At 60.0% G+C, this 25,711-nt stretch overlaps 1 protein-coding gene across 2 annotated transcripts; it reads right to left on the bottom strand.

The window, feature by feature from the left end:
* Positions 1–24,856, bottom strand: TNKS1BP1 (tankyrase 1 binding protein 1). 2 transcript variants are annotated; one of them, XM_041774304.1, is made up of 12 exons: positions 24,672–24,856; positions 21,588–21,700; positions 19,880–20,516; positions 18,445–18,514; positions 12,665–14,068; positions 8,579–10,713; positions 2,644–3,010; positions 2,259–2,409; positions 2,027–2,163; positions 1,125–1,282; positions 959–1,031; positions 1–440 (listed from the first exon to the last, which is right to left on the bottom strand). In XM_041774304.1, exons 1-11 carry the CDS (start codon positions 24,839–24,841, stop codon positions 971–973), a joined length of 5,403 nt encoding a protein of 1,800 aa, XP_041630238.1. In that variant the 5' UTR covers positions 24,842–24,856; the 3' UTR covers positions 1–440; positions 959–970. The 2 variants fall into 2 exon arrangements, with proteins under 2 accessions (XP_041630238.1, XP_041630240.1); XM_041774306.1 differs by lacking the exon at positions 24,672–24,856 and adding an exon at positions 22,043–22,184.
* Positions 24,857–25,711: the final 855 nt, after the last annotated feature.

The raw sequence follows: 25,711 nt of genomic DNA, 5'->3' as shown, positions 1-25,711 counted from the left end.
ACCAATTCCCAAAAAACTTTATTGTTTCAAGTGGCAAAATGTTATTGGTCTCTGTGGGGCACCTGGCAGGACGGAGGGAGGCCTGGGCGGGGGCAGGGCTCCGCCCGTTACAAAAATCAAAGACTTTTATAAAAAATGCTATAAATTGATATCAAAAGAAAACCCAGGGGAGGCTGGAGGAGGAAGCAGAGACGGGGGTGTCGAGAGCGAGGGAGGAGGGACCAAACCTTCAACCACTAATGCCTGAATCTGGTCAGGAGGGAGTGGGGGAGAGTCAGGAAGGGCAGGGGGATACAAAGTGCATAAATGTGCCTCCCCAGACGCTCCTCAGACGTGGAGGGGACAGAGGCTGCAGCCTGGGGCCTGGTGGGGCTCCAGCCATCTCCTCGCCGGGGACCCCACAGGAATGGGCATTGCCTGAGACTGCCAGATGGAAGGACCTGCAAGGGGAGGGGAAGAAGGTGTCAGGGGGTACACCATGGTGGGCAGAGGAGCCACTTCAGCTCTGGCTTCCTGTCCCCTGACCATCCTGGCTCCCTTCGCTGAGCCTCGTGGTGAGGAGGGTCCCACCTGGGGCCCTTGAGCCTAATAAATAACAGAAGGGCAGGCTGACCCCACTTGGGCCAGCCACGGGGTTGCAGGCCCGTGGAGACCATCCTTGAGCCCAGGGAGGAAGGGTTGGGGGCACGCGGTTGGGGGCCCGTGGGGACCATCCTTGAGCCCAGAGAGGAAGCCAGGATGCAGTCCTCCTCCCCATCATCCCAGGCCGGACAACACTGGATTCTGTGGGCAAAATCTAAGGGGAACCAAGGGACCCACCAGGTCCTAGAGCTTGGCTCCCCTGGGATGCTGCCAGGCTCACAGAGAAGGGGGACAGAAAGGCCTAGAAGAAGGCAGGGGGCCTCCTGAACCCTCCCGTGCAGGTCTTGCCAACCCAAGCCCAGGAACCCACTCTTACCTCGAGGACTTCTCAGACCTTCTTCTTCTTCAGCTTCAGGGCTTGTAACCAGTTGGGTGATGATCCTTCTGACCTAGATGGCACAGGGCAAAGGTCATTAGGCAAACCTTTGACATAAACACGGTTAATTCTGGCCCACCCAGCGAGGCCAGTCGAGGTCACCTACCCTGAGGATTTCTCTGGCTTAGGAGGTAACGCAAGGGGCTTCCCCAGCCCAGGGACCTTGCAAGACTTGGAACGCTGCACTGCGGACTCCTTCTGGCTTGGCTTGTTCTCCGCAGACTCCCCCTCCTCAGCTGAGCGGTTCCGGGGGCGCAGCTTGGCCTGTGAGACGAGCCCAAGTGCAGACAGATGTCAGAGGAAGGAGCAGGGTGATTCAGAGGGCAAGGCCTTCTCTTAGGAGCCGTCCCCAGAATCAGGCACAGACCCCTCTGCAGTCCTTCAACCCAGAGGGACGGGAAGTCCCCTGAGCCACACCCTGCACGGAGTAGGTCCTTGTGACGGTTCTGCTCCACTGAATCCAGACAATTGGGCTGGACGAAGCCAGCAGTCCCTTCCCAGCCCTGTGTCTCTGTTCATCTGGTTTCCTCTGCCTCGAACTCCTCCCCATCACCCTGCCCTCTACAGCCAGCTCTACACAGCCTCAAGCTAAGATCCGGCACTTCCACGAGCCCTTCCCCATACACCCTCCCATCCAGCAGGCAGGTCGGTGGGTCAGAAGAAGTCACACCTCACCCCGACCCTCCGCCCCCACCCCCAGAAGAGGCCCAGCCCTTATCTGTACATCCCCAACCCCACACCTGCAGCTCGGCCCTTCACCAGAGCTAACCGGAGACAGGGCGTGTGTCCTCCTCGCCTCGTGAGGTTCTGGGACTCTGGGACAGGAAGGAATGCCTTGTTCTTCCTCCCATCCCACTCGGGACCCAACAGGGCCCTCAGGGGGAGCAGATGACAGGAGAATGGGAGGGAGGGAAGGACGGACGGATGGACGGACAGAAGAAACCCCAGGCAGGCGCTCGGGGGCTAGGGGCCGGAGGGGCTGGATGCGCTGGCCGATTAAGACGCTACCTTCAGGGCTGACGGGCTCAGGCCAGGAAACAGGTTGACTTTCAGCCCCTTGGTGCCCAGGGACATCCGTGTCCTGCGGTTCTGAGGCTCCTCCACCACCTCCTCGTCTGAAGACGGCACCCGAGAAGTCCGTGGCTCTGCAAGGGCCCGGAGCAGGGGTTCAGCGCGACAGCGAGCCCAGAGCACCGCCCCCACGCAGACCCAGATGTCACCCCACCAGACAGGGGCCTACCCGTAGAGTCCTGGAACAGGCGTGCGTCCGAGTCGGCTGCCTCTGAGAGGCCCAGGGTGCCCCCGGGCCGAATGGCCGGGGCCCGGTGCCCACGCTTGCGCCCCAGGTTGGCTCGGCTCCGGTACATGGCGCTGTCGAGGATCTCAGTGTCCTGGTCGGGACAAGAGCAACACCACTGCCATTGCGGTCCCACGGGAACCCTCAACAGCGCATCCCTCCAGCAGCCTACAGCACCCTGTTCAGAGGGTCACCCACTGCCCGCCTCCTGCCCCCCGCCCCGGGGGGACTGACGCCACTCAGGGAAGCCCCAGGGACCAGCCTCGGGCCACATCGCCCATGTGCCCCCGACAGCCCAACCACTGCCCTGGGCTCACCCTGCACTGACCTCAATGAAGGAGAAGTCCTGACTGGGAGAGCGGGGCGGAGGGCCCTGAGGGGGCCGCCGAGGGGGCCGTGTCGGGCCCTGGGTGCCCTGCCCGACCCCTGAAGGGCTCCAGGTGCCGTCTACCTCATCCGTCTGGCTGGCCTCACCATCAGGCTGCGGCCTCCAGGAAAGCAGAGGGACCCCGCTAGGCTCGAGGGGCTCCCCTGTGTCGGCACCCACTGTGGCTCCGTCCTCCTCCAACAGGCCCCTGGGGCCCGAGGCTGCTGACCCCCTACGGGCTGCCGCCCTGGAGTTGCTGGTGGCCAGCATGTCCTCCAGCAGGCCCTGGGAGCCAGAGGGCGGGGAGCGGGCCGGGCAGCCGGCAGGACTGCAAAGGAGACAGACCAGAGGACAAGGTCACCCATGAGGCCCCATCTTCCTCCCCCAAAGCCCACTTCCCAATATTGTGCCCCCCTCCAACAGGCTCTCCCTCTCCTGCCTCTCCATGCTTTCCCAGACACCTTCCTTCTGAAAGGACACGGTCGGGGCCTCGAACAGTACAGCACAGAGCGGGCAAGGTGGGCAGCCTGGTTCAAATCCCAGGTCCGCCACTTACTGAGGCTGTGGACAGGTCCCTCCACCCACCAAGGCCTCAGGACCCTCTAACTCCCAAGAGTTGCTGGGGACTGAGATGGGAACCACAGCACAAAGCACAGTGCCTGGCACCCAGCGTGTCCCCAGCACTGACCACAATCATTACTGCTCCATGTGCTCCTCATAGGGGCAGCTGCTTGGGTGGTCACTCTCCCTGGGACAAGCCAGGCACTGGCCCCTGCAGCATCTCTCCCTGCACCCCAGCCTCACAGAACGTCCAGGGATTCCCCCAAACACACCACCACCTCGCAGACTGCAGTGTATGTGCACAAGCTGTTCCCTGGCCTGGAAGGCTCCCCCACTGCCCTGCGCTCCTCTCCCCCTCACGGGTCCATTCCTCTTCTGAGGCTGGCCCCTCTCCACCCCCAGCCACAGCCCCCCTTCCTGAGCCCTGCGAGCCTGGGGCCCCCACCTGCACCAGCCCCTGCCTCAGAGCCCATCTGGGAACCACTCAAAGGCAAAGACGGCCCCTTTGGCCTTTGTGACCCCGGTACCTGGGCTCGGCCCAGCCAGGAGGAGGATTGAGCAAATGTTCGCCATCCACTGACAGGCTAGATCACCTTGCACCTCAATACGGCCTGTGCATCTTCGGCCCGCCGCTCCCTCAAAACACGACAGACACACCCGGCTCAGCACACACGCTTACTCACATACCTCACACAAGGAGCTGGTGTGTGGGCCAGCTGCCACCCCCTGAAATATGGACACACCCTACGCACACTCACAACACACTTCCCTCAAGGCACATGTAGGACCCACCCCCAGAAGCACAGCAGAGCCACACCCCAACACACACACACACACACACACACACACACACACACACACACACACACACACGGGCAGCAGCGGGGCAGGCAGGCGTGGGAAAGGCAGGCAGGGGCAGTGCCCGGAAGCCAGGCCTCAGCGAGTTCCCAAAGGGACTGGAAGGGGAGGAGTATAGGGCAGGTGAGTCAGGAGCAGGCCGGAAGCGGGGAGGGCAGGAGAGAACGTGTGTCAGTCTGTCCTTCCACAAGCTGCTGACAGATGGAAATAAAAACGGTCAGGGGGTGGGGGGGTGGCGGAGGTGGCAGCAGAAGTGCAGCAAGGCCGGGAATGGCGCAGCCCTGGATGGGGGCCAGAGCCAGCTCACCCTGCAGCTTAAAATCACGGAGGCCGGGAGCGGGGGGGGGGGGGGGGGGGGGGGGGGGGCGGTGGCAGCACCCCACCCAGCCTGAGGAGGCCCCGCCTAACACCTCTCCCTGGGGTGGGGCAGAGACCAGGCTGAGGTCAGGCCAGCAGAGTCAAGGGGATGTTGAACAGCAATGGGTGGATGGAAAGATCCACATCCACATCCAACACGTGGACCCCAGCCGCGTGGGCAGAGGGCAGAGGAAGAACTAGTGGGCTTTGGGGGGGCCACGAGGAAGGGAGGGCAGGAAGTGCACTGGGGAACATGGTGTGCATCCTCCTTGCCGGCCTGCCTAAACTCCAGCTCCAGAGAAGCCTTCCTGCCTCTGTGTACCAGAACACCTGCAACCTGACCCCGCCCTGGCAGGGAAGCAGAAGAATGGTCAAGGCCTGTGCCAAGGGCTGCCGTGGGCACAGCTACAGGCTCCACCCCTACACCACCTGCCTACTTACCCACTCTGAGCCTCAGTTTCTTCATCTGCAAATCGGGGATAATAAAAGACCTATACTTTGCTGGGTCTGTTGGTAACACATTGGAAATATGTGCCCAGCACACACCACTGTGTGCTAAGTTTTGATACATTTTTAGGATAATCAGGGCACCTGGGTAGCTCAGCGAGTTGACCGACCAACCCTTGATTTTGGCTCAGGTTCCAGCTCAGCAGGGAGTCCGCTGGAGGATTCTCTCTCTCCCTGCACCCTCTGCCCTCCCCTGCTCATGCCTGCTCCCTCCCTGTCTCTAAATAAATATATATTTTTTAATTTTAATTCTTTCAGGATAATCAGCATCCTCAACACAGGTTCCTGGCCCGAGGACTTGTCACATCTTATACCAGCTATACCCCTCATCCTTGAGTCATCTGGACTTAAGAGTCTCCTGAGGGTCAGGACTCTCATCTCCTGACCCTCAGGAGACTCTGTCCAACTGCACCCCACCCCCCACCGCCATTGTGGGGCAGAGCCTAGGGAAGGGCATGTAGTCAATGTGCACAAAGCCAGCTTCCCCATATTCAAGGCTCCAAGACCCAAAATAAAGGAGGCTCAGGCCTGCAGCTGGAATGATGTGCCTAAAGGGGCAGCAGATGGCCTGGACCCCAGAGAGACAGGAAACACACCCAGAGAGAGGATGACAAGGCTGGGGCCTGAGGGAACATGAGGAAGCCCGTAATCACCAGCCGTGGACCTTGTGCAAGTCACACTGCCTCCTTAGGCCTCAGTTTCCCCACCCACTGAAATGAGGGAGCTGGCCTCAATGATCTGAGGAGATTCTACGAACAGCCCAAAATGACTGAGGTCCCCATATCACTGGGGCCCAGGGGAAGGGCAGGAGATGACCAGGAGGTCACAGAGAAGAGGGGGCAGTGCATGAGCTCTCCGGGAAACCCGAGAGAGCCACTCCCACCAGGAAAAGGTGGCCCTAGACACAGAGAAGGGGCCTGAGCTGCCCCTATGACCCAGCCATCCCATTCTGGTCCTGTCAAACTGTGCTGGACAGCAGTCCATCAAGGGTACCTTTGTCCCACACAGAGTCAATGACAAACATCCCCAAGGGCCTCACTCAAGACAGCTCAGATCCATCCAAATTTGCAAAACGGATACAATTATGAGTAGCAAGAATTTTTTTCAGTGATTACCACGTGCCAAGCAGTTTTCTATCACTTGAGGTGTGTCTGAGACTCTTAACCCTGTGAGTGTGGGACATAAATTACTCCCAGTGTACAGATAAGAAATAGGACGCTCTGAGAGACAGAGAGAAGGGAACTTGCCCAAGGTCACAGAGGTGGTGGCTGAATCAGGACTCAAACCTGGCAGATGGACCCAAACCCAGACTACTCTGAACTGGCCTCAAGGACGTCCCAGGGGAACCTCCAAAACTTCCTTCAAAGAGCAATTTTCCAGGGTATAGGATTTCCCTAAGTCAGATGCCCAGAACTTCCTGGATAGGAGTCAAGTCTGCGAAACCCTGTGCTACAGAGCGTTGAACAGGTTTCCTCATGCCTGTGCTTTCACGGGCTAGCACGTGCTCGTGCACAAACACTCCATGTCTCCCAAATGGACAACACAGACAGAACACCAGAGCGGCTTAAAGGCAGGTTAGAGCCCGAAGCTCAGCCGGCTGGGCACTGAGGACGCCTGCTTCTCCGCTCCTACTTTCCTCTTCCCAATCCAGGCCCTGCGGCCCCCCAGTAGCCCCCACCCCTCTCCTGAACCAAGGGAAAGATACTCTCCTCCTTCCCCTTCTCAAGAGCCACCCAGGCAGAGGGGAAAGGTGGAGGGCCATGGGCCCAGCTGGTCGGCAGCCTGAGACTCCGAGCACTGTGACCACACCTGACAGCATTTATGATGCAGACACTGAAGCCAGAGAGCAGCACTACTGACTGTGAGACCGTAAGCAGGTCACACCCCTCGTCTACGTGCAAACTGGACATGGTACAGATCCCTTTCCACAGAACGGGGCAGCTGTGAAGGTTGAGGTAAGATGGGTAGCCGAGCGCTGGGCCCCGCAGAGTGGCTGTGTGGGTGACAGAAACCAAGAGCAACCCCGGGGCACTAGGAACCGTAAAGCCTCCTGGGGCGAACGTGAGAAGGTGAGGCTCAGAGACAGCATCCAAGATTCCAGGAGCCCCCAACTCCCCATCCTGTGAACCCACCCCTGCCCTGCAGCCCCCACCCCAGCGCTTCCCCACCTTCCTCTCTCTCTCCCTCCTTCTCCTGAACCCTGGTGCCTCCCCAACCCATCAATCAACACCCCCACCCCCACCGTTCCTTCTAGACCCTTCCAGGTTCCCCACCCCCACCCCCCTGCCACTACCAGCAGCCCCTTCCACTCACAACACGGCCCCCATCCAACACCTCCCTCCCTTCCCTTCTTCCCCTTCTTCCCCGACTAGCCGTTGAGAAGCTCCAGCTTCTTCAGAAAGGTAACCTTCGGCGGCGCCTGGGGGACTCAGTGGTTGAGCATCTGCCTTTGGCTCAGGTCTCAGGTCGTAACCCCAGAGTCCCACACCCCAGAGTCCCACATCGGGCTCCCTGTGGGGACCCTGCCTCTCCTTCTGCCTCTCTCTCTCTCATGAATAAATAAATAAAATCTTAAAAAAAAAAAAAAAAAAAAGAAATAAAGAAAAATAACCTCTATGCAGTCAAGAGAATAAAACCCCATCTCAATGAACAGGACATGTTAACAAAACAGACGCAATGTCTTTTTAGTACCCCTTGCAGGTGTGAAATCATGTCAGCTACTTTCAGAACATAAAAATCCCTGGGACAAGCTGTGGTTGGCTCATAAAACTACTGGTCTATTCCTCTAGAAAGTTCCCTCTCCATCACCGTGTGCATGGAGGACAAGATCACGGGGTCGGGAGCCAGGTCTCCATGACCTTCAGGATCTTAAACTATTTGCTCTTCCAGGCCTCACGACAGGGCAGGCAGGAAGCACTAGGTTCCCCATCTCTGCAAGGAATGAGCGCCTCTGTCCGCTCCACTCCTAACCTGCAGCGGCCCAGGCCAATGGGACACAGGGTCCAGTCCTCCTGCCAATGCCGTGAAAGCATCCACGTTCCCTAGCCAGGAAGACCTGAGGCTTTGGGCCAAGACACCTGGGAACAGGTGCTGTGCACAACAACGGAACTCAGAGATGGGCCCCACACCCGTTCTTCCAGGACAGTCGCGATATGACGTCACCAAGACGCCTAAAGCACGGGCAGCAGACGAACAGAACCTCAAAAACCGCAATCATCACCAAAAAAAAAAAAAAAAAAAAAAAAATTCACCCACATGTGTGTCACATTTCAATTTAAAAAAATGTAGGGACGCCTGGGTGGCTCATTGGTTGAGCATCTGCCTTTGGCTCAGGTCATGATCCCAGGGTCCTGGGATCGAGTCCCCCATGCGGCTCCCCACAGGGAGCCTGCTCCTGCTTCTCCCTCTGTTTATGCCTCTGCCTCTCTCTGTATCTCTCATGAATAAATAAAATCTTTAAAATAAATTAATAATTTTTTTTAAAAAGTAAAATCAGTGATTCACAGTCCAAACCTTCTCAATTTTCCAAACCCTCCTCTCCCTTCCCCAAAAGGCTCAATGTTTTAGAAAGCTGCCAGCCCTTCCCTCCCACATGAGGATGGGGCTCCCTTACCTGTTTCCAAAGCTGGGGGATTCTCCAGCCTCCATCCCGGGGTCCTCAGGGCAGGTCTCTGGGGAAGGTGCAGGGGGGTCTTCACCCTGGGTCTCTGGCCCGCTTGTCTCACCAGGCCCCTGCTCTCTGGCCTCCAGGCCCGGGGACAAGGAGCTGCTGTCCCTGAGCCCTAGGTCTGGGCACTGGCTGACTTCCCCCACCCCACGCTCCCTGACTTCACTCGGGGCCCCTGAGAGCTCCACGTCCCGGAGTCCCAAGTCTTGGGTCCAGTCCATCTGGCCCACTCCACATCCCCGTGGGTCCTGAGAACCTCCAGACTCTGGGTCACATGGCACCTCCAAATTCCTCAGGCCCAGTCTGCTGCCCCAGTCCACCTGGCCGGCCCCAAGCTGTCTGGGGCTGCAGCCTGCCCCCGGGCCCATGCTTCTCAGCCCGAGATCTGGCGTCCAGTCGGCCTGCCCCACCCCACGCTCCCTTGATTTAAGGAACTCTCCGGCTTCCACACCAGACCAGTCAGTCTGCCCCACGCCACTCTCTCTGGCCTGGCTGGGGCCCCCTACCTCTCTGACACCAGCCAGATCTCTGCTCCTCACCCCAACATCAGAGGTCCAGTCCTCCTTCTCCCCGACTTCAAACCCCCTGGGCTCCTCAGACCCTCCAGCTTCCAAACGGCTGGCCAGGTCCACATCTCTCAGGCCCAGCTTGTCTGACCAGCCCAGGTGTCCCACAGCTTCCTCCCTGGCTTCACTCGAGCCCCCAGAACCCTCACAGCTGGACACCTCCAAGTTCCTGAGGCCCAGCTGGTCGCTCCAGTCCACGGGCCCAGCTGAGGTCTTCTCCGGAAGCACAAAGCGGCCACCGGCCATCTGGCCAGGAGGGCTCAGGGCAGCACCGCTCGCCCGGTCGTCACCGATGATGCCAAACTGGTGGCCTCTCTCGGAAGTCTCCGTGCAGAAGTCACCGCTCCAATCTCGCTGGCCCGGGCTGAAGGTGGCCTTGGGCTGGGAGACGACGCCAAGGACGAAGTCACCCCCCCAGCCTCGGTGGCTCACCTCCCTGTCTTCCTGGCCAGCATCACCGGGGCTCTGGCCCCCCGCCTGCTGCCTCCCCTGCTGCCCGCCAGCCTCCTGGCCAGCCCCACCACCATGCCAGCTGCTCTGGTCTCTCTGTGCCAGTGGCCCGTCCTGGGACGGGGGGGTGCTGGGGCTGAACAGGCCCCCCGACTCTCTCTCTTCGGGCTGGCCTGAGTCCCTGCTGGTGTCGCCTGGGCTGTCTCCACCACTCGGGACCTTCTTCTCAAACTCCTCATCCTGCTGTTGGGCTTCCTCAGGGCTGAAGCCAGCGCTCAGGGCTCTCATCCCGAAGCCTCTGTCCTGGGGGCCGGGGGCTGTGGAGCTGCCACTGCTGTAGTCCCTCAGCCAGGCGCTCTTCCCGAAATCCTGATCCGGCTGCTCTGTGCCCCGGCTGCCATAGGTGCCACGTGAAGACTCTCTCTTCCCAAACTCCTGGTCCTGCCCGTCTGCATCCTGGCTGCCATACCTGCCAAGGAGGTCCTTCTTCCCCAAGTTCTGGCTCTGCTCATCTGTATCCTGGTTGCCATAAGCTCCCAGAGAATCTCTCTTCCCAAATTCCCAGTCCTGAAGGCTTACATCCCGACTGCTGTAAGTACCCAACGAGTCTCTCTTCCCAAATTCCTGGTCTTGGAGTTGTGCATCCCGGCTGGAGTAGGTGCCCTGGGAGTCCCTCCTTCTGAACTCCCAGTCCTGAACATCTGCCTCCTGGCTCTGCTGAGCACCCAGCTGGGCTGGCTTTCCAATCACCCAGTCCTGGGCTGCAAGGGCCCCCGGGGCCGACACTCCATTGCCATTCCGGCCGGTGACCTCCACACTGTCCTGGCCCATACCACACCTGCTGGCCCACTCCCTGGTGCTCCCTTCCCCTGCTCCCTGCCCACGCTTGTCAGTCCAGTCCCCCTCTCCTCCGATGCCTGGGTCCCCCCTAGGGCTTGCACCCCCAAGGCCATAGTTGTGAGAAGTGTCTTGCGACCAGCTGGAAGGACTAAAACTGCCGGGAGGTGGGTCTGCGGTAATCCCAAATTCACTCTGCAGATCTTTCTGGGCCCAGCCAAGGAGTCCCTAGGAATCAGGAAAAAAAGAGACACACGAAGAAACAATGCTTAGTCAATCAGGGTGGGAGTCCAGGATGAGACTCAGCACAGCCCACAACCCGAGAGCCCACTTTGGCTACAGAAAGGCTGGGCTTCGATCCTAGCTGTGTGACCTGGAGCAAATCACTTAACCACTCTGGGCCTCAGGGTCCTCACCCTTAAATGGGAAGAATTCCTCCTGCCTGGGCGGTTTGGGAGAATTAAGCAAGACCATTTAAACCCAACCTCAGCATAGCACCCAGCCTGCAAGGGGCACTCAATCAATGAACCCACGGTCATGTTTACAGCCCTTGGGCAACACTTGGCTACCCGCCAGAGAAAGGCTGCCTGGTGGAGTGGTGTGAAAGGGGTACGCTTCTGTTAGGGGTGCTCAAGACTCCAAGGCCCTGCACAAGGAACAGTCCGACCCTGCCCCTGGCCCCACTCACTCCTTCTGAAGCTCCCAGCCCGTCTTCCCTGTGGAAAGTACCCTCTGCCTGGCCCTTCCCAGGAAGACCCTGTAGCCCTTGCCTTATATTCCTGGAGGACACAGGAGGGACAGCCTCTGCCACAGGCAAAGGAGCCAGCCCCAGGACTCCGTGCACCCCACCCACACCCCACACCCCCTGACTCACCCCTTCAGGCGGGGAAGCCTGGGGCTCACGGAGCCGGCCCGCCTCATCCCTCAGCGCCGCGTTGGCTAACAGCCTCTCCAAGACAGACGTGCTGGGTTCCCGGTCCCCAAGCCGGGCCATGGCCCCTGCCCCCGGCCCGCCCCGGGCTGCTGGGTGCTGCTGGGTGCGGCTGGGCGCAGGGACAGGGCTGGGCCGCTCCCCTCGCCCGGACCTGTCCAACCACTCTGGCTCCCGCTCGCCCTGGCCCGGCTCCCTCACGCTCCCTCCGCGGCAGCTGCAGCTCTGGCAACCCCGCCCAGAAGCCCGTTGAGTCACCCCCGGAGCCCGGGACAGACACACCTACCAGGAGCCAGGCGGTCTTAACTCCTTCCTGTTCCCCCTTCTCCTCCTCCACCCCTCTGCCCCTAGGGGCCGCCTGGCTCCTCCTTCCTTCCAGCCCGCCCCTACCAGCCCAGGCTGGCCTTGAAAGACATTTCAAAAGCCACCTGGACCCCAGCCCTTAAATTCAGAGCAGCCTGGTAGTAGAAAGGGCACCGGCCAGAGGCCTGGCACCCTGACCCAGGCCCAGCCGCCAACTTGCTGGGTAACCCTGCCCGAGGTTCGGCCTCCTCTGGGCCTCAGCTGCCTGTCTACAAGGCAGGTCTCGAGCTCAAGGGTAACAGTGTCCATAAAGCCAGCCCCCAGCAAACTCAGGATGAGCCACGCGCTATTCTTAGTGCGTTACAGGTAACACGGCTTCCTTAGTCTTTGCCATGGGAGGGACACTTCATCGCTGTCACTCCCATTTTACAGACAGAGAAAGGCGAGGCCCAGGAAAGTAACCTGCTCCAAGTCACATGTGGGCAAACAGCAGAGGAGCCAGGCAGTCTGGCTCCAGAGCCCATGCGCTAAGTGGCTGTGCTATGCTGCGTCCACAATCCCGTCTGCAAAGACGGCCTTAAGGCTCAGCACAAGTCGAGCACTGGACTGCGCCCATTCCACCTCTCGTTCTACCACAGTAAGACCCAAAGAGGCCAAAGCTCCTACTGTGAAAGGTCTGTGAAGCTCAGGAGTTAGGGTACGTTAGCAAGGCCGCTCAGCCAGTGGGAGCTGGAGCTGGGTTATGAACGCACACCAGTCCCGCACCCCCTCCTCCATCAGGAGGAGTGTGTACATCTGCCACACTGTACAGCCCTGAGGGATACAGCTACAGGTGCCTTGCTCACGGCTGTATCCTGAGCTCGAGACATATAAAATCCACATTGAAAGAAAGCCCACCGAAGCTCTGCTTCCATCCCGAGGCCTCCCCGTACCATCGGTCCTCACCTCAGAGCAGGCACCTGGGGTCTGTGTGTCTTTCAGTTCAGGTCCAGCTCCCCGCCTTGTGCTGCCAGCACTAGGTGGTGGCGAGGCCAGGAGGTCGTCCAGCCAGCGGGAGCTGCTGTCGGGGCCTGCAGGCTCGGGGGACACACTACAAGGGTCTCGACCTTCTGTCCTGGATTGGGTGGCCTCAGCCTGGGCCAAGGTCATGGCCTCCTCCTCAGCAGGCAATGCCTGCTGGGGGTCAAGGGTATCCGCAAAGAGGACACAGAGCTGGTCAGGGGGTGCTGGCTGTTGCTGCCCCAGGACTGGCTCCAGAATGGGCAGAGCAGCCTCCCTGGTGGCCAGAGGGAGCAGAGACTCCTGTCCTGCCAGGGGCTCCCGCTCCTCATATCTCTCCTCTGCCTGCAGCAAGGCCACTCCAGGTGGACCCCCAGGTGGTGATAAGGGCTTGAGGGGATCAACTGGCGACTGAGGTTGACTCTCCCCATCACCCTTCTGGGTTGGGGAGATGCCTGGATCATCCGCCTGCACCTGGGAACCAGGACTTCCTGGCTCCTCTGGAGCTGACTGGGCCCCTCGCCCCTGCTGGGACGCTCCTTCCTCTCTGCTGGATGCAGCCCAGTCACTAGCCTCAGCGGCCTCAGCAGCCTCAGTGGCTTCAGTGATGGGGGAGGGAGGTGGGGAGTCCAGCCGCCACACCCCCAGACCCGAAGGCCGAGTAGGGAAGGTCCATTCAAAGGACTGGGACAAGCTCCAGTTGGACTCTGTCCCACTCCCAAAGGGACGATCCAGGGCAGACTGGCTCCCCTGGGTTTGGGGCAGAGCAGCCAGTGAGCCCCCCAGCTTCTCCTGGTCTTGGCCAGGCGGCCGGAGCACACCTTCAGAAAATCGGCGCTGAGCCAGGCTGTTGGGAGGACGGTCTAGGTCACCCCTGGCTACCACATCCCCAGATGGAAACGTCCGAGGAAGATCCAGCAAGTCACCCCCCTGAGGCAGGGGCTGGGCAGAGGTAGCTGGGGGCTTTTCCAGGCCATGGTGCCCTGACACGCTCTCAAGGGCCAGGCTGCCATTTGCAGGGGCCTCTGGGGCTGCCACAGCAGGAAGCCCTAAGCTCGGGGAACAGCAGGAGCTCTGACTCTCATCGGGCAGGGCTACAGTTGGGGATGCTGGGGTCACAGGGAGGCAGGGAGAGGGCCCAGAAACTGCGGGACTCTGGGCTTCCGGAAGCTGAGAGTGGTGGGGAGAGCTCTCATCAGGTGAGCGAAGTCGGGGAGACCCCTCATCGGGTGAGCGAAGTCGGGGAGACCCAGGGCCCAGGCCTGAGACTTCCATGGGGAGACCTGGGCTAGCAGAGCCTGCATTCTCGGAGGCAGGGCCTGGACTCGAGGGGTCCCAGGGCTTGCAGATCTGTAAGAGAAAGGTCAAGAGCCATTACTCGCCTCCCGGGTGGCAAGGAGACCCCTGCCAACCCCAGAGACCCCAGGTCAGCTGCTTCCTCATGCTCTCACTCCACAAACCAGAAGAGGAGACAGGGGCTCAAAAGGCGGGTCTCTCAGGACAGCTAGGAGAGGCCCCAAAAGTGATTTAGGGTACCTCATGCTTCTTAGGGTTTGCAGACTCACCACAGGCCCTCTCCCAGAAAATGCACACAGCCTCACCCATACCATTCCTGCCCACCCATCCCAGAGCTCATCTAAGGCCCAAAGAGCTCGTGGTACACGGGTCAAGAACACTGACTTCACAAAGTGAAAAGGAAACTGGGAGATGTGCCATCTGGGCTGCTGGGGGGATGCTGCCTCAGAGATCTCCAAGCCCAATGCGGTGCCAGAACACGGGCTGGTGGAGCAGATACAGGGAGGGGGCCCCGCCAACCCGTTCTGTGGATCCACAGGTCCCTGCACTACCCACCACCCGAGGCAGCAGGCAGGCCTTGACTCAAGATTCAGGCAAAGGGCACCAAGGGACATGAAAGCACATGGCCTGGAGTCACGGACCCTGCCCCTCCTCGGCCATATGCCGTCCTGCAGAGTGGTTGCTAGAGCTCCCAGGGCCTCGGCTCTCCCCTCTGTACGCTGGGGCTGCACACCCATCTCACAGAACCAGGTCAGAACTCAGTAAGATCTGCGCTCGTGGCCTCTTGGGCTAGGACTTACAGAATAAGGGATGCTCTGGGATGGGGGCTTGGGGTGGGAGGAAGGGGCACAGGGGACTCCAGGCACCTGACATCCGCCCCTCCACTGGGCCTGTCCCTAAACAACGAAGGAAACCTGGCTCTTTCTGACCTCTGCCCTCCCCAGGGGTCACACTTCCCCGGCCACCCTCTCCAATGGGACAGTCTGGGAAAGGGAAGGGAAGGTCTTCCTCGCTGCTCAAAGCCCCCTCCATCCCTCCAACCTCCCTCCTGTCTACAAAACTCCAGTGTTGGGGGCATCTGAGCAGCTCAATAGGTTGAGCGTCCGACTCTTGATTTTGGCTCCGGTCATGATCTAAGGGTCCTGGGACTCAGCCCCACAGTGGGCTCTGCACTCAGTGGGGAGTCTGTTTGGGGTTCCCTCTCTCTCTCCCTCTGCCCCTCCCTGCCACATTCTTTCTCCCCTCTCTCTCAATGTCTAAAATATACAAATCTTTTTTTAAGATTTTATTTATTTGAGAGAGCAAGAGCAAGGCATAAGGGGAGGGGGCGGGAAGAGGGAGAACAGACTCCCCGCTGAGCAGGGAGCCTGGGATCATGACCCAGGCCCACGGGCTGACACTTAGCCAACTGAGCCACCCAGGTGCCCCAAATAAATAAATAAATCTTAAAGAAAAAAAAGAACAAAATCGTCCAGTCTTAAACAACATGCCCCTAAACCACAGCACCCACAACCCTCCTGCCCGACCCTCCGGAGCGCTAGCCACCCCTTATAATCTGTAGTGATTCCAACGGCCACACGGGTAACACGTGTAGTCCCGGCTCTCTGTTCCTGGACCTCTTGACTTTGTAACCCATCAGTCCCAGGTCTCCACCTCCCTACAGCCACACCTGGGGCCGGACGTGGCTGGAGAGGAGCAAGCAAGCAGGATGCCTGGTCTCACCTCTGCCCAATGGATATTCGAATCTCCAGGACCCCAGATGGGCCTCAAATCATTTTTTTTTTTTAATTTATTTATGATAGTCACAGAGAGAGAGAGAGAGAGAGAGAGAGAGAGAGAGAGAGAGAGGCAGAGACACAGGCAGAGGGAGAAGCAGGCTCTGTGCACCGGGAGCCCGATGTGGGATTTGATCCCAGATCTCCAGGATCACACCCTGGGCCAAAGGCAGGCGCCAAACCGCTGCGCCACCCAGGGAATCCCCCCAGATGGGCCTCAAGTGCCCAGCAGTCCCCCAAAACTTCCCCTCCCCTGCCCACACCCGAAGGCCATGTTTTTGCATCTTGTTTTCTCAAGCCCCAATACCACCTGCCGACCCCCCTCAGCTGCCAGCACCCCCAGCTGCCAGCCCTCACATCACACACACACACACACACACACACACACACACACACACACCCCGCATGTGAGCCCAGGCACCATGCTCCCCTTCTGTGCCTGTGAGCTGTCCTCGCTTGGCGCTCTCCCTCCTGTACGCTGATCTTTCCTTTACTACTGGCTCATTTCCATCAGCTCACAAACCGCTCTCATTTCTTCTGTTTTAAGAAAAAAAACCTCTTGACCTCACCTTTCTCTAAAGCTATCACCCAGTTTCCTGGACACGTTGCCCACGTTCACTCTCTATCCAGAGTGTTCCTCTCGTCCCATTCTCTTGTGAACCCATTCCAAACAGCCTTGTCCCTGCAGGATGCCAGCTAGCGCTCTTGTCAAGGTCACCAATGACATCTCTGTAGCCAGCTCCCATTCCCAGGGCTCACCTACCTTGACCTGGCAGCAGCATCTGACCATGGATCATGCCCTCCTCCAGCCCCGAAGCTGGCTGCTGGCTCCGTGTGGCCTCTACGACTGCACCATCCCCGACTGCCGCCGCCACCCCCCCTCACCCCTGCTATGCCTGGGGCCTAGGCCCTCTGCCCTGCTGTACCTCCCCAGCTCTTCTGGGGACCTCAACCTTAACCACCACCTGTACACTGACAACTACCCAGCTGCCCTCCTCACACACACACACACAATATTTCCATTTGGATGTCTAAGAGGCATCTCAAACTCAACAAACCCAGAAGCAAACTCCTCATATCCCTCTGATCCTGCTTCGCTCTTTTTTTTTTTTTTAATATTATTTATCTATTCATGAGAGACACAGAGAGAGAGAGAGAGGCAGAGACACAGGCAGAGGGAGAAGCAGACTCCCTGGAAGGAGCCCGATGTCAGACTCGATCCCGGGACTCCAGGATCAGTACCTGAGCCGAAGGCAGAAGCTCAATCACTGAGCCACCCAGGCGCCCGCCCCCACTTTGCCCTTCTAAGTCCCCATGTCCTCACCCTCCACTGCATAGGCCAAAAGCCCTGCTGTCATCTATGACTCTGGACTGGCTCACTCTTCTATCAACCTACCTGTAAACCCAGCCAACTTCACTTTAAACCCGACCCAGAGTTGACCCCCAGGGTCCAGGCGCCATCATCTCCCACCTGGTCCCTGCTGCTATTAGCTCCCTGCAACCAAGATGCCTCTTTATAACGAAGCCAGCGACACATCACTGCTCTCCTCCAACCTCCCTGTGGCCTCATCCCCTCACTGAAGCCCAAGTCCTTCTAGTGTCCTGTGTGGCTCGCTTCAAGCACTCTGACCCATCCCATCAGACCTCACTAGCTGCAACCCCTCCTCTATCCCTGCAGTCCAAGCGTCCTGGCTTCCTAGCTGGGAAGGTACCAAGTCCCTTGTACTTGCAGCTCCCTCTGCCCAAAATGCTGTTCCCCAAACACCCACGCAGCTCACTCCCCTACCCTTGTGGCAAGGCCTCCCTGATTACCCTCAGCCCAGAGCTCTCTGCCTCTATAGGTCTCCCGCACTCGTCTGACCCACTTCGGTCTGCGGCTTTGCAGGGACAGCTGTGCTTGTGTCTGTCTCCCTGCACCAGAAGGTGAGCTCCCTGAGGGCAGGACAGTAGGCCCTTGGTTCCCTGCTGTGTCCCTGGCACCCAGCTCGTAATAGTTGCTCAGTAAGTATTTGCTGGATGGACAAGGAAATGTGGTCAGGTCTCCATTGTGGGGGGGACAGGACAGCCTTTGGCTAGCAAGGGCTCTGTGAGCAAGAAGAGAGGTCATTCCTTAGGAAAGCAGGTCAAGGTGACCATCCTCTGAGCACCCTGTGGGGGAGCTGTGGGGATTAAACAGGAAATTCCCCCCCTTTGGAGCCCCACAAAGGCAGCCCAGCCAGGGAGAACACTGGAATCAGGCTCCTGGGATCCTGCTTCAGCCCCGGGTACCTAACCTTTGTGAGCTGCGGCATGCATACACCTCACTTGGGGCCAGGAGGGACCACTAGCCAGAGCTAACACAACGACTAGGTCAATGTTCCTGGGACGTGCCCCACGCACGGCAGGTGCCTGATCGGCTACAGCAGTTGTTAGAAACACTGTCATTATTCCTCAGAACGACCAGTCTCACGGCCCCAACCACGCCTAAGCACCTCAGTGATCAAGAAAGCTGGCCTAGGAGTCCAGAAATCTGAGTCCTGAGGCCAGACCTGGGGCAAGACCTCTCCAGGCCTCAGTGCCCCATCTGAACGACAAGGAGGTAACACAAAGGATCTCGGGTGACCCTTCCAGCTCTAAACAACTATGATTCTGATTCTTAATGGAAGGCCAACTCACATCAGCAGGTGGGTCCGAGCCGGCCGGCTGAGCCAGGTCCCCGTTGAAGGCCAGGTCCAAAGGGGCACTCCTGGGAGGGAACAAGACAGGAAATGGAGGCACAGAATGGAGCAGCCCGTCACCGATGGACACGGGGAGAGTGGCTCGAGAGTCTGCTGAGTGACTTTACTGGCACCCAAAGTTACCCGGCTCCCCCAGGCCATGTACCAAGGAGCCGCACCTGGAACCACTGAGGACAGACATGCCGGAGCTCCCAGAGATAAAGCGCCCATTCCCTTCCTGCACATCAAGGGTTAAATGCCCTGCTCCTCTAGGCGAAGCACCCTGCCTGCACAGACCCTCAGTGGTCCCCAAAAGGTTAACACCCCCTTTCCCCAGCCCCTAAGGAGTTAATCTTCTCCTCCAGCCAGGGAGAGTGCAGCTGGTCCCGACTGCCCTGCCAATGCTTCTTGAAGGATTGCAGGGGGAGGATGAGGGGGGAAGAGTGATTTTCCAAAGTTGAAGTTGTTCCTCTTAAGCTCTGCTTAGATCAAGAAAAGGGTGGAAGCCAGAAAGCGGACCAGCCTGGGCAGGGTGTGACCTCCCAGAGGCCTGGGACAAAGCAGGGTGAACTGGGGCCCCTACCCTCCAGGCACCTGCAGGGGAGAGAAGGGCAAGGCTGGAAGGCAGGGTAGGGCAGGGGCCCTCAGCCTTGGGCTCAGCCCGCACCACCGCAGCCCTGCCCTTCAGGGCAGCAGGAGCAGGAGGGCAGCCTCTTCCCCCAGTGTCCAGGGCCCACCACCCCCAGGGGCACCTCCTGGCCAGCCCGCCTTTACAAGGGCACCAGCTCTGGAGAGACGAAGCATGCGCACAGTCTCCAACCTGGCCATGACCTCTGTGCATGGACGCTTGCTGGCTGGGCATCAAGGTGTGCCCTGTCTTATCTGTTCTATCAGATTCCTCCTTGTGGGCAGACTGCACCCTACTCATCCTGCCCACCCCCCCCCCAGACCTGCACACTGCTCCACCCACAGTGGGAGCCACACAGAAGAGAACATGCTCTGGAATCAAACAGACCCGAATTCAAATCCCGGGTCCGTCTCTTACTGGCTGAGCAACCATGAGAAGTCGCTTCAGAAACTCAGTTTCCACATCTCTAAAACAGGTCTAATACTCTCAGCATGGCTGTCACTTAAATGAGGCAAAATTCAACCCTCGGTATAAAAAGACCTAAAAATAAACCTCCCTATGGAACATTTGAACTCTGCCGTGAACGTCCGTCCACTCTGCAAACAGCACTACAATCATACAAAGAACGGAGTACCAATGATGATAAGGAACGTTCTGTGACTTAGTCCAGGGTCCGCCTGCACTCACGGCACACTAAGCTAAACGTGAAGGTCGCAGTCCCAGGCAAAGCCACCCACAGGCCCTCCTGACTGCCTCCCCGCCTCACCTCTCCTCAGGGGTCTTGCTGGGCTCTTCCTGGCACTCGCTGGGAGACTTGGCTGGCCCCTCCTGGGACCATCCCCTGCAGAGGGTCCCACTGTCCTCATCCCTGGGACCAGTAGTGGCCACACCATAGGTCCTGGGGCCATATCTTGAGCTGCCATCGTGGTTGAAGGTGAGGCGGGAGCCCCAGAGGCGATCAGGGCTGGCAGGGACCTCCTTCCGAGGCTGTTCCATCTTGGCCAGGATCTCTTCCACCGTGGCGGCTGCAAAGCGCTCTGATGCTGGACGGAAGGGGGCGGGGGCCTTCCGCACACCTCCTGGGGCAGCACATCGAGCTGGGGGTGTCAAAGGGGGCATCTCTTCTTTCCCAGCCTCCTCTTTCCCAATCTCTCGAGTGGCTTCTCCTCCAGTAGAGGCCTCAGCCACAGGCCTTGGTGCAAAGGGAAGAGGACGCTTGCTGCCACCATAGGGTTGGGGTCCGGCCAGCATGTTCATCTTCCGGGCAGAAGGCAGCTCAGCCAGGGGACCCCGGGGGGGCCGAGGCCCGACAGGCACCAGCAGGCTGGGCTTGGCAGGCAGGGCTGGCTTGGCAGGCAGGGCCCGGGGTTTGGGCTTCACGGGGGGTTTGGCCCGAGGGTCACCTACCAAAAGGAAAAGGTTGGTTGGGGAGCTGTCAGAAGAACCAGGAAGCAGAACTTCATCTCCCACCCTAAAAACTCAGAATGTTCACATCTGTCTAGGTGCAAGTCAAATGTCAGCTCTTCCAGGAAGCCTGTCCTGATTTTCCAGACACATCTCAGGAGCATCTTCCCCCATCTCCAAGTTTCAAAAACGTTAGTCAATTCCCCTTACAAGCCAAAGCTACTTCAGGGCCCGGCTGGCACCTTATTTCTCCTTGTACCCCACTTTGCACACCAGCACATGTTCTTCTCAAATGAACAAACAAATGAATGAACAAGAACCAATAAACAGTTGCTTGCCTGCCCACATCAAGCAGCCAGGCCACCATGTTCCCACTGTCCTTTCCTCTGACATGACACTGCTACACCACCACCCAGAGTGAACACAGCTCAGCTTCCCCGCTCGGCCTCCCCACTGCCTTCCCCCAGCCCACACACACCCAGGCCCCTCCCGCTGTCATCTGGTGTGTGATCAGGTGTGTGATCAGGAATGCAAATGTACTATTGACCTAAACCAAAGAGAAGTAAATCTGCAACAGGAAGAAAACAAGACCAGAAACCTACCTTGTCCGTAAGGCATTCTAATGCCAGATAAAAGACTTAGAATTACTCATGGCCATGGCCCTTCTCACTGAATCTTGTATCACCCACTCGTTGGGCTCAGCCCAAGAAAGGGGTCTAGAGAGAGCCAGGAGGCCTGGGTTCAAACTCCCCCCACCAGGTGTATGCCATTTCTCCCCTAGACCTCAGCGTCCTCCCCTGCACGCCACACGGTTAACCCCAGGGTTAAGGTTAACCCGCTTCACCTGGAAGGTCAATCCACCCTCATGTGCTGGGGATGGAGGTTCTCGAACACTTCAGAATGCTCTCCACGGGAGCAGAAAACCTTCAGAACTCATCCTGCATATCCCTGGCAGCGGCGTAACTCCTGCCCTCACTCCCCCACCCCCTCCAAGACAGAGCAGGGGGTTCGGCTGCTGCCCCTCCCACTCTCCTCCCAGCCACCCTGCTCCACCCTGCACCCATAGGTACCTGGCTCGGAGCCAGCAGATCCCAGCTCCTCCTCCGTCTCCCGGGGCGGTGGGGAAGCCATGGCAGTGCCTTCCCTGAGAGCGGACACTTTCATCACAGGCGGCAGACCCTGCCTGAAGAGTTGGAGAGCAGAGGGCTGTGAGCCGGGGGCGGGGGGGAGGGGGGGGGGGGCTGGAGACCCAGGATAAGAGGGAGGGAGACTGAGAAGGCAGAGGGGCTGGGCACTGGCAGTAGGCGTAGCTGACACAAGTCTCCTACTTCCAGCAGAGGCAGAGTGTGGGACAGGAAGCAGGAACTTCGGAGGGGGGTTGGGGGAGGTCAAGAGCGGTCCCCTACAGCTGTAACCTCCGCTCTTCCCAGACCACTCTCTAAACTCCGGGCTCCTCACCCTAAAGTCCCGGAGCGGCAGGGACCCGCTGCTCCCCGGGGCAAGCTCTCCAAGACACCCTACTTACCGTTCCCAGGGCACCCCTTGGGGCCGGCGGCCCAGCCTGAGACGTCTACCCAGGGGCAGAGCAAGAGGGCCGCGAGCTCTGAGGTCCCTCTGTGAATCACCTCATGGGAGACGGGAAAAACCCGCTCCTCCCCAACCTGGGGCTCCGCCCCGCCGCCTGCCTCCCCCTTCCCGCTCTCCCTCCTTCCCCCCTCCCCCTGCAGCTGGGAGTGGTTCCCTCTCCCCGCTCAGCCCCCCCCCTTTCTCCTTCCACATCCCAGCCCCACTCCCGCCTCCCTCCGAGCCGTCTCATCCAAACACGGAAAAATAAGGAATAAAAAGTAAACATCTGGAATACATTTTTTTTCTTTAATTTCTCAATCGCTTTGGCTTCAGCTTGGAATTTGATGAGGTAAAGCCAGGGCCTAGTCCTGTTGCCATAGCAATGGCCTCCCACTGGATTTCCAGAGCCTCGCCAAGAGGAAGGAGGAGCCGGCCCAGGCCTGGGCTGGGAGAATGGGACAGGACTTGAGAACATCCGGGGGGTGGGGTGGCTTGGGGGAAATAACTCCCCGGGGTTCCCCCTTCTAGGCAGTCAGGGTGGGAGAGCCTATGAAATGGGGATATTGAGCATCATTCAGCAGCCCAGGGTCGGCCTGAGGGATTTTGAGGAGGGGGAGCCGAAGAAATTTTAAACCAAGCAACACAGCCCTATGGCAGAGACCGAATGATGCCCCTCCTCTAAGCCTCAAGCAGGAGCTTTGGGGTCTGACACATGGGGATTCAAATGCTGAGTGGCTCTACCACTTCTTTAGCTGTGTGACCTTAGGCACACTGCTTACTTCTCTATGGCTCAGTTTCCCTATGTGAAACACAGCTTTACCTGAGACTGGCGGGAGGCCTATGTGAGAGTGCGCGCCTAACCCATAAAAAGTATCCGGCAAATGTTGGCCAGCATTAGTAGGATTCCATGCAGGGTCACCAATGAGCTAAGATCCTTGGTAACTAACTGCCTCTTCCTCTCCCCAGGCCACAGGCTGCCAGCACTCCAAACCACTCCTCCACTCCCGCGGGCCCATCTTGTCACCTGCTCCTCAGACACCCCACCACCTCCTCAGTTCCCATTCTAGCTCCATCCCACCCACAAGACCCCCCAGGCTCCAGAGCCCTACTCCTCTCATTCCTAAGGCAGGAGGAGGCTTCCCATCACCGGGCATGCACGCAGCCCTGAGGACAGCCCAACCCTCTCCCGCCTGCAAGGGGCACTGCTTTCCTCACCACCCACTCCAGCTGGCCTGGGGGAGACAGCGCCAAATCCTGAGAGGAGACCCCTGGGGCCCAGCCTTGGCAGAACCCAACCACCCCTCACTTTTGCCCCTGCCCCAGCTGGCTCCTAAGATGGGAGAAAACACAAGGGTAAAGACAAACCCAGGACCGTCAATCCCTTGGTCAGCCAACTACAAGGGAGGACCGACCGCACGCGGTGGGTGGGTGATAACTGTGCAGAGCCAGTCCGAGTGTGCATGGGGGAGGGGCGCACGACAGGAGGAAAAAAAAAATTTAAAAAACACAAGATTGTTTCCTTGTCCTTGAACATTATTACAAGGGACATGGTGTGGGTGGTTAGAAATGGGGACAGATTGGCCCAGAACCATAAAACCCTTTCACTTGGGGGGCCTGATGGGCACCTCTGCAGTAGGAGGGGCTGCAGCAATGAAGCGGGGGGCTCGGCTTCCCCACCTGAGAGGGCCACAGAAGCTCAGAGGGCCCAGCCAGGAAACCCAGGTGACCAAGGCCGTAGCCGAAAGCTGTAGAACGGCAGCAGCACTGAGCACTCCTGAGCCCCAACAGTCACGGGGGGACCAGCCGACCCCCGGCGCCAAGGCCACCAGAGGGGCTGGGGAGAGGCTGGGCAGCTCCAGCCCGGGGAGGCAGCGGCCCAGCGCGCCATCAGCGCCAGCGGGGTCGCCCCTACGGACCCTGGGATCTCCGGCCGGATCCGGGGCCAGAGAGGTCGGCAGGGACCGCACGGAAACCACGGGAGGAGGGAGGGCAACGGGAAGACGGAACAGCCCGGGGCGAGGGGCCGTCTGGAGGGGCCCGGTGGGGAGCCCTGGACACAGAGGGGACGCCGGCCGCCGAGGAGGAGGAGGAGGAGGAGGAGGGGAGAGGAGGAGGGGAGAGGAGGAGGAGGGAGGAGGAGGAGGGGGCGGCGGCACCAGCGGAGGACCGGTGCGCTGGCTGAGAAGCAGCCGGCGAACAGACGAGGGACTGGGGACGCGGGCCGGGTGGGGGCGGACCGGGGTGGCTGGGGGCGTGCCGAGGGAGCCGGGGAGGGGGCGGGGGTCCCTCCACAGCTCCGCCCGCCCCCGGCCCCGCCTCAAGCCCTCGCCCCCTCCCCCCTTTCTTCTAGCTCGGCCAGCACGAGCTCCAGACCCTGCACCCGCAGCCCCCGGGCGCACGCGCCCGCTCCCCCGCGCCCCCCGCGCCCCCGGCCCCTGCAAACTTTCCCGCTGACCCCCGCCCCCCGCCACCACCTCCACGCCCCGAGGTCCCGGCAGGAAAGCGCCCACTCCTTCCATGCCTCTCCCCCGCCCCCATCCCGGACCCCGCCCCCTCCCTCGCCCTCCTGCCCGCCCCCGCGCACTCACGCGCTCCCCGGGGATCCGGCTCCGCGCGGCTCGGGCTCGGCGCCCCGACGCCAGTCCTCGCCGCCGCCGCCGCCGCCGCCGCCGCCGTCACCGCGGGACCAAGCCTGAGCGAGCCCCGGCGGGGCCCCGCCCCTGGCTCCGCCCAGGGCCCCGCCCCCAGCGCGCCTCATGAATATTCATGAGCCGGTGGGACCCGGGAGCGGGAAGCCCAGGCCGGGCACGCCGAGCCGTATGCAAATGAGCGGCAGCCCCGGTGCTCAATTATTTATGAGTCTCGCAAATAAGGGGCCTGCCCCGGGCTCGGACCCCGGCGAAACTGACGCAAGTCGGCGGCTGGGAGCCCTTGGGCGAGATGGCCACCGAGACGGCTGCCTAGAGAGGCGGCCTGAGGGCGGCCGGCTCCGGCGCGGGCGCGGGCGCGGGCTCGGCGGGCGGCGGGCACTGATTGCAGCACCATAGAGTCCCGGCGAGACAGAAGGTCACCGCTGGCGGACCGGAGAGGCTTCCTGCGGCGAACACCTGAGAACGCGCGCAACGTGGCCGCTCCACGTGTGTCGGTCGAGGCGTGGAGCCGCCGTGAGGGCGGCCGCGGGCCCCGGCTCTCCAGCCGGCCCTCGCTTAGGTGCTCTTATCCCCCCTTCCCAGACGGAAGCTCCCCGACCGCCCCACCAGAACAAAAGCTTCACCCGCGCTGCACACCTCGGCTGCACCCTGACCCCCACCCCCACCCCCACCCCACTCGCCGTCCACCGCTCTCCACAGCTCTCCGGGCTCGGGTTTCCGTCACCCCCGCTGCGCGCAGCCCGGTCAATCCTTATTCCATTATCTAAAGCCATGCAAGACCCTTGACTCGGTGATGAAGGACTGAGCCAGAAGCTGCCTCCCCTCAGCGGGGCTAATGGAGTGAAACTGTGAGAGTGACTTCCTAATCAGATCAGCTCTGGTTTCTAGACTCTCAGGTGGCCCATCCCCGCAGGAGAGAGTGAAAACCAATGCCTGTCCAACCGGGAACAGAACAGGATGTACCTGGAGGCTTGCTT

This window comes from Vulpes lagopus, chromosome 11 (assembly GCF_018345385.1).
Source record: "Vulpes lagopus strain Blue_001 chromosome 11, ASM1834538v1, whole genome shotgun sequence".
NCBI lineage: Eukaryota > Metazoa > Chordata > Mammalia > Carnivora > Canidae > Vulpes > Vulpes lagopus.
The sequence above is the reverse complement of the archived record's forward strand: the minus strand, read 5'-3'. Positions and strand labels throughout refer to the sequence as shown.

What these genes read in the sequence shown, in the direction of transcription:
- TNKS1BP1 (XM_041774304.1), bottom strand. Translation starts at nt 24,841, where the DNA reads ATGAGGCGCGCTGGGGGCGGGGCCCTGGGCGGAGCCAGGGGCGGGGCC. An exon ending in CCCCAGGTGCCTGCTCTGAG is followed by an intron (nt 10,714 to 12,664) that starts GTGAGGACCGAT and finishes CCTGATTCCTAG; the next exon opens with GGACTCCTTGGCTGGGCCCA. An exon ending in CCTGTTCCAGGACTCTACGG is followed by an intron (nt 2,164 to 2,258) that starts GTAGGCCCCTGT and finishes GGGCCCTTGCAG; the next exon opens with AGCCACGGACTTCTCGGGTG.